At 49.2% G+C, this 7,795-nt stretch overlaps 1 protein-coding gene across 2 annotated transcripts; it reads left to right on the top strand.

Annotated features, from left to right (window-relative positions):
- Positions 1-2,369: 2,369 nt before the first annotated feature.
- On the top strand, positions 2,370-7,795 carry RGS4 (regulator of G protein signaling 4). Of its 2 annotated transcripts, XM_057402423.1 has the most exons (5): positions 2,437-2,690; positions 5,221-5,325; positions 5,950-6,011; positions 6,767-6,933; positions 7,466-7,795. In XM_057402423.1, the coding sequence occupies exons 1-5, from the start codon at positions 2,647-2,649 to the stop codon at positions 7,715-7,717; spliced, it is 630 nt and encodes a 209-aa protein (XP_057258406.1). In that variant the 5' UTR covers positions 2,437-2,646; the 3' UTR covers positions 7,718-7,795. The 2 variants fall into 2 exon arrangements, with proteins under 2 accessions (XP_057258407.1, XP_057258406.1); XM_057402424.1 differs by lacking the exon at positions 6,767-6,933 and having other exon boundaries at positions 2,370-2,690; positions 7,466-7,536.

Here is a 7,795-nt window from a genome sequence, read left to right as displayed (position 1 = left end):
GTGAGCCTCCAAAGCACCACATGGCCAAGAGATGCATTTGGCCAGGGAGCCCCAGCCCTAGCCTTACACCTCCAGCCCGTCATCACCGAGTTCTCCATGCTGCAGATGAAGTGAGCCAGAGGTTGCGTGGTAGGCGTAATAAGCGGCGTGAGCTGCTGCTTCTCTAACTGGCAGGGAGGAGGAGTGTTGAGCACAGCACAGTCTGTGCCCTGTGAAAAGAGGCTGACTACCAGGGGTGAGAGATGGAAAGGTGTACTTTTGATTGGGGACCAGCTGGAGCAGCTAAGAGGGTATTAAACTGCAACAGCTGGGAAACACAGCTTAGAGGAGAAACAGTATGCAAACCCAAACTCCTCTCATGGGGGCCTGACTGAACCAGTCTGTATTAATGAACTGGAAAAAGGGAAATTTCAGCTGCAGCAGTTGTAGGAGTCTGCATACCCTAGTCCAGAGAGGATGGACTTAGTTGCAAAGCTCTCTGGGCTGGCTCTTGTGGTGGCAGTGTTAGAAATTTCTTCGTACAGCCTGCTCACACAGAAGTCAGGGAATGCAGAAGGTGGCTTGATGTTGGCAGCACCAGACAGTATTTGGATGTGATTAGAGCCATGCAGCAAACATGCTTACAATCCACAGAGTGACATTCCAAAATCTGATTACATGCCAGTTCACAGAGAAACTGCAGGATTTGTGTTCTGCACAGAGGTTCCCTGCCCTAGCAAGCAGCCTTTGGGACCCTCCTGAGCCGGGAGGTCAGGCTCTGGCTGCCAAGGTTAGGGTCAGGGTTAGAGCTTACAGACACCTTGGCCATTTCAGCCAGCTGAGCTCTTGAATTGCTTGAATAAATATGCTGCATGCATGGCACCTTGGGATTAACATGCATGAAACACATTTCACGTGTCTGAGAGTAAAATTAAATGTTAATTAGTTTTTTTCATGTAGGCCATACTCTGCCCTTTGGCTTCTCTCCTTCCCAAACAGAAGATATAAGAGCTTTGGCACTAACTCTGCCAGTGCTCAATTGCTACTTACAGATCTACACAGGTGCTGTCAGCTAAGCAACGCTAAAAACAAAAGGGGATTCACTCAGTTAAAGTTTTACACTGCCCTGAGCTGGAGCTGCTCTTCAGTCCAGACAGTGCAGAACCTGCAGGTTATGTTGCTTCAGGTTTGGAAACAGGTTAGTTACATTCGTACAAAAGCATTTTTAGTTAATTCAGCAGTTAATAATCTGAGAGGATGCAGTGTGCCAAGGCAGGTAAACTAGCCTGGGGTTTGGGCTGTCTGTGCTGCTGGCTGTAGGCTCTAGAGACACAGGAGGGAAAATCTCACCCTGCAACTTCTGCAGGTCATGGGCAAAGTATTTAGGGGTTTCTGGGGGAGGGAGTGCAGCAGTGGTGGCGTGGGTAGATAGCCTGCTCCGGAAATGAACCTTCTTTATTTCGCAGCAGAAGTAAGTCTTCAAGTGTGGCACGCCAGTCTGCCCAGAGCTTTTCCCTCTTCCATAATGATGGTACAGGCTGTGCTGAGCTGCAGCTCAATAGATATCAGCCAGCTCCCTCCAGAGAGACAACTGCTTTCTGCACCCTCCAAGGGCTGAGCACAAGTAATGTAGCTAGGCTCATTCTGCTCTCCCTTGTGAGTACAGGCATTGTAGTCACCACCAAACATCCCCACAGCCAGGGATTTCATCCTTTAGCACACAGCAGCCTCAACACTGCTGCAAATTCCTCTCTGGGCAGGCACAGTTATGCCTATTGTTTTAATTAATCATCATCCCTTGGAGATTCAGGGACTCCCGATTCCCAAGGTCTGGCTTTTGATTAGAGTCAAATATGGTATATCTAAGGCAGCTGTGTGGCCAGCCTCCTCCTGTCTTTATTTGTACACATGTACATGAGCTGTCCCCAAATGTGTGTGTGCCAGGACACACACATTTTATGTTCCAATAGCAATATGCCCCTCAGAGCTTTTGTTTTTAGCTCCACCAAAAGCATATACCCACATGCCTCTAGAATAAAACAGGACAGTCTTGTCTGCCTGGGTTGTTCCCTGTTGAATTTACATTCTTCTTTCCTCAGAGCTCTGTTTTCTGCATTTCCTGGGATTATAGGAACCTTTTGTGTTTAAAATTCTTGTCCCTTGTTTTCCCCAGGTTGCTTTAAATAGAAGAGGAAAATAAACTGAGGAGCCATCAAAGCTCATCTCACTTCTCCAAACTGATTCTCTGACCCTTTTTACCATCTATGTCCCTCTCCAGCTTTTATCTGCACCGTTCCACCTTTTGCAATAGAAGAAAGCCCCTGAAGATCTTTCTGCCCTTTTAAAAGAATCCACCTCTGCAGCCAGACACCAAGCTTCATTTCTGTTAAGGTTTTCAATCCCGCTCACTCCTTTGTCTTGGTTTATACGTCACCCTGTTCCTCTTGGGTGGGCAAAAAGGGGATGGGTGCTGCCGCTGTGCTGAGTCCTGACTGGGTCACCCAGTGCTGCTGGGCTGTCTGGGCTAGGCTATAAAACAGAGCCAAGGCAGCGCAGCTGGCTCAGAGACCAGACTGAATTCTGCAGACGCGAGGGACCCACGCACAGCCTCTGCCTCCTCCTGCGTTGCTGTTTTTCCTGGAATACAGAACCAACCTCCAGAGCAAGATGTGCAAGGGACTCGCTGCGCTGCCAGCCACTTGCTTAAAAAGGTACTGTTTATTTCTGAGCGTCTGTTAATGGTCTTGTTAGGCTGATGTATTGAACTTGGTGTCTGAAGCACAAGTGGCAGATTTGGTTCTGCTGCTTTTCTAAGATAAGATATAAATGATTGCTTACAGGCTATTTTTTGATTTTTTTCTGTTATTCAGAAGCAGAATTACATGAAGGTTTTGTACTGTGCTGTGCGATCTCTAAGCCCATCCTTCTCATCAGCAAAACAAGCAGCTCTTAGCACTGCTACATATTGATATTCCTGTCATTTGTTCCTGCCACAAGCTTTGCACCCCTTTTCTCCATTGAATCCTTTCTCTGCTGAATTTTTCTTTCTTGATTTTTTGAGGGAAAAAAGAAGGCAGGAAGGATATATATATAAAAAAAAAATAAAAACCAGAATTCAGAGTCATTCTCCAAAACGCATCCCAAATGCAGAAGGCCAGCCTGGCAGGACAAGGCAGGGCTGCAAGGCAGCCCAGGGCAACGCGGATCTGGATGCGGCACCAGCCAGTACAGAGTCAGCCCCGGCTGTGTAGGGGCAGTGAGGGACCAGGGCAGGCTGTATCCTGGTGCACAGTGCTGTGGGGCTGGTGTGGGGCTGGCCATTCCCAGTGTGCCATGCTGATCAGGAAGGGCTGAGCTGTACCCCTGCCATGGGTGCATGATCCGGCTGCACCCAGGTGTGCGGTGCCAGCCAGGCATCCTTGTGCCCCCCAGACATGCTCTTGGCTTCATGGCCTGCCCTGCAGCCCAGTGTGAGGTGATCTCTATGCCAGCAAGGTGGCCATGAGCTCTCATGGAGGGGTGTTACTCCCTTTCAGGTGCTATGGGGCCTTGAGACCCCCAGCAGAGTGGCCCAGGTCCCCAGAATGGCACCAGTCCCACAGAAGTCCCTGCTCATCCAGCCCATACAGACTTGCATGGGTCTCTGATGATGCAGTGCTTTCCGGCCCCTCATGCCTTCAGGCTGCTTCCCAGTGGCTGTGCAGTGGGAGAGGGTTGGGAAAATACAAACTGAGGCTCAGCCAGCTCCCATCTAGAAGAAAAAGCTTCCACTCATGGTGGATTTGAAAACAAGTGATGAAAATGCAAGGAAGAAATATTGACACCCTCCACCAGACACCCCCCCCCCCCCCCCCAGTTTTCAGGAACATGCGATTGGGAAAAAAAAAAAAAAGAACATTTAAAAAAAAAAGAAAAAAAGAAAAAGAGGAGGGGAGAGTTCACATCTTTTAACCTTTCTGTTCAGGATTGCCAAGAAAATCCCTCTCTCCCAGAAAGCTGCTGGACTCACTGCAAGCAGCAGCATCTTGTTTCCCCCTGCTGCCGCCTTCCTGCAGACCTGAGCAGACTCCTTCTTCTGGGGGCAAGCAGCATGACCGCGCGAGGCAGCCGAGTCTGCCAGCGCAGAGTACCCGATGTCTGCCAGGGCAAGGCCTGGGTGCTGGCCCTCATCACAAGCTCTAAGGAAGCTCTGAGGTCCCTTCACTCTCACCCTAGGGCTGCAGTTGTTAAGGAAACATTTAGGAGCACAGCAAAGTAGTGAGATAAGATATGATCGGGGGTGCTGACACGGTGTAAAGAGCAGTGCTGGGAGGCTGAGAAGCTACCAGTGCTCAGCCCCTACACAGCCTCTTGCTCTTTTCCAGGCTCTGATCTGAGAAGCAGGAGAGTAATTTCATGCTTACACTATCGTTGCACCCTGCAGCAGGCTAGGGCTTGCACCCCAAAGCAAGCAGGACTGATTTACCCACCCCTTCCTCCAGTTCTTAAATTGGAAGAAAATCCAGAGAGATGCTGAGAGCAATACCATCTGTAATCTAGATGCTGCTGTCAGGCAATGATTGTCCTAAGCATGCTAGAAGGCAGAACAAAATTAAACATGAATCCTTGAGGAGCTTGCTGTGGAGCAAGGGATTAGCCTGCAGCTAGTATCGGCTGGTTGTGGTGAAGCTCATGGCTCGGCCTCAGATCTCACCCCCTGGTCCTGCTGTGAGCCCTTTGCTTCCTCCCTTGCTTCTGTGTCACAGGCAGCTGCTTGGTGGTGTGGCCTGGCATGGCCCTGCTGTTCCTGTAGCTCGATGATGAGGCAGGGAGATGGCAGGGTCTGCCAGAAAGGATTAGCAAGGGTGTAAGAACCAGACACTGGTAGCTGCGCAAACCAGCTCAAGGAGAAGTGACGCATTTACAGTGCAGTGATGCCTTTCTATCATAATAATGTAATTGTAAACAAACAGTAGGAAAACAGCAACTTCTCCCCCTTTGCAAGGCCCGCCTCCAGGCAGATGACCTTCTCAGCAAGAAAATGGTTGGTGCTGTTGAACACGAAAAATTACTTCTTTGACTTTGTTGTGTTTGTCTAGCAGCAGAAATGTGCATTATGTGAGGAAAGTCAGCACTGGAGTCACTAGCAGCCACCTGCATTTGTGTCATGAGTGAATTTAAAGGAGCTTGTTGTGGGTGAGGACACTGCAGCGGGAATTGCAATGCATTATCTTCATCTTGCTCTTGAATTGTTTCTTTCAGTGCCAAAGACATGAAGCATCGTCTGGGCTTCTTGCTGCAGAAGTCAGACTCCTGTGACTACGGCTCTTCCCAGGGCAAGAAGGAGAAAATATCTTCAAGCCAGAGGTAAGAGCAGATGCTGCCACGTAGTTAAGCCCAGGCTGGCACCAACATGTTATTTACTCCTTCACTGAGCTGAACTTCGATAGTGTTTCTGCTGCTGCCTCCTTGTAACTCCTGAATGCCTGTGTCTGAATCTAGTGGGCAATAGTTCTCAGGTATTGATAGTCCCTTTCCATGAGGAAAGTTAAACTAGACGTCCTTTTCTGCCAGCACTTCTGTGATTCAATATGCATATGCACACGGAAAGATTTGTGCAGGGAAATAACGCCATCACAAGACCCAGCTGCTGTTCCCCTGACAGGTTAAAGAAATCAGCTCTTTGGAGTTAGCCGATACGACCTGTGTAAGAATGGTACCAACTCTGTGCTCCAGCAAGAGATGCGATCAGTCACAAAATAAACACAAAGTCTCCAATAATTGCCAGGGATCACAAACCAGCATTTCTGTAGATTGGATCTGGGATACTCAGGGGTCTCTCTAAAGGAACCAGACATTTCCTTCTTGGTCTTTTGTGTATGCTCTTAGAACAATCAGGGGAATTCTAATGGTGCAGAGCAAAAGAACAAGTTTGTCTCTTCTGTATGGCCCTTAAATCTTCCCTATGTTTCTGCCTTTGTCTCCTTTTAGGGTTAGCCAAGAAGAAGTCAGAAAGTGGGCGGACTCTTTGGAAAACTTGATCCATCATGACAGTAAGTAAAGAGGGCCCTTCTGCTGCCTGCAGAGTGTGTGTGCTGTGAGCAATCCCTGAAGTGAGCATGGACTGTTATGTCTCTTAGCAGCACACAGTACCTCTTTTGGCCACACAGGCCTCTGGGATGGGTGGTGAAGTGTCCCCTTGGTGAAATCCCAGGGACAATCATAAGATGTCAAGAGTGGGGCTTTGACCTGTTGCTAAGCTGTCCTGTTTGTAAATGCAACTGGTTTATCCCCTCTGCAAGGGGAGTGCAAGACCACAGCACACAGTTAACAGTGGGTTAAACAAGAACCAAAAAATGGAGAAGCTGAGCCCATGGGAGACTTTGTCTTCCTGTCGGTTCCAGGCTACACTGATGTTCTTGAGGTTTCCTTTGTGCTGTTCCCATGGCCTGAGGCTCTGTGGCAACTGTTGGCTGTCTCCTCAGGGCCTCCTGGGAACATGTGAGTTGCCTGCGTTCTCCTGGCTGAGACACTAGAGCAGTCTCACAGTGGGGGAGCAGGCAGCTGGGGGACCCAAATGCAACATCCCCGTGGGGCCTGTCTGAATTTCAGGCTCCCTCAACAGACACGAGCTGCACGAGGAACTACCATGGAGGCAGGCAGCCATCCTTGCTGCTAGCCCCAGGGGAGCTGCTCATTCTGCTCCGGGAAGGAGAACCCAGAACTGCTGTTTGCTGGAGTTCACAGGTACAACTATCCACAAACCAACACTCTTACCTGACCTGTTTTTTCTCTGAACAATCTGTAGGAGGACTGGCTGCTTTCCGTGCCTTTCTCAAATCTGAGTACAGTGAGGAAAACATTGAGTTCTGGGTCAGTTGTGAGGACTACAAGAAAACCAAGTCACCAGCCAAGCTCAGCACCAAGGCCAGAAAGATCTATGATGAGTTCATCTCAGTGCAGGCAACAAAAGAGGTATGTGCACAGAATATTTCTTGGGCAAAGGTATCACCCTGAATTCTGAACTAGGCCAGCAGTACAGGGAAGTAGAGACTGGTGATTTCACAAGAGTTGAAGGGTGCTGCTTCTCTGCTAGTTAGCAAGTAAATGTGTCATTTTTATTGCTTCCATATTAAACTTGGATAGAGAGAAAGTGGATTTAGTCACAACCATGTGACCGTCCTGTGGGCATACTCAAATGGGAGAAGCCCAAGAAGACTCTGATTCCCAGTGTTCCTGGTCCTCCCATGCAGTTTAGTTTCCTGGCTGGCCGCATCCCATAGGGGTATATGTCAGTCCTCCCTGACATTTCATCTGACAGAAGGGATGCATTGGTATCCAGCTGCGCAGATTCTGCCACAGCTACGGAGTGTCAAACAGCCATTACAGACATCTGCCCAATAAGGCGAGCTAAAGCACGTTTGGTGGAGAGATTCTTGGATTTTCCCTTACCTATGCTAGCCACTTCTGGGACACGTTCTAATTACGCTGTCCCTTTGGCCCACAGGTGAACCTGGATTCATGCACACGGGAGAAGACAAGCCACAACATGCTGGAGCCTACACTGTCCTGCTTTGATGAAGCTCAGAGAAAAATATTCACCCTCATGGAAAAGGATTCGTACCGCCGTTTCCTCAAGTCCCCCTACTACCTGGACTTGGTCAGCCCACCTGCTGCTGGCTGTGAGCCCGAAAACTGCAGAAGAAGCCACACTCACACCTTAGACTGCAACTCTAACATCATCTCCCAGTGCGCCTGAACCTGCAGCAAGGCAGGAGCAGGCAGGGCTCTTGCAGGAATATACGGCAGCAAAAGCATTCATTGGCATGAAGCAGCA

Source organism: Pezoporus wallicus, unplaced genomic scaffold (genome assembly GCF_028554395.1).
Source record: "Pezoporus wallicus isolate ANWC-B61680 ecotype Strahan unplaced genomic scaffold, APGP_CSIRO_Pwel_v1 contig_6665, whole genome shotgun sequence".
NCBI lineage: Eukaryota > Metazoa > Chordata > Aves > Psittaciformes > Psittacidae > Pezoporus > Pezoporus wallicus.
Note: the sequence above shows the minus strand (reverse complement) of the source record. Positions and strands in the feature narration are given on the sequence as shown.

Coding starts and splice junctions, on each gene's coding strand:
- RGS4 (XM_057402423.1), top strand. CDS start 2,647: ATGTGCAAGGGACTCGCTGCGCTGCCAGCCACTTGCTTAAAAAG. Junction 2,691..5,220: donor CCAGCCACTTGCTTAAAAAG/GTACTGTTTATT, acceptor TGTTTCTTTCAG/TGCCAAAGACATGAAGCATC. Junction 5,326..5,949: donor AAAATATCTTCAAGCCAGAG/GTAAGAGCAGAT, acceptor GTCTCCTTTTAG/GGTTAGCCAAGAAGAAGTCA.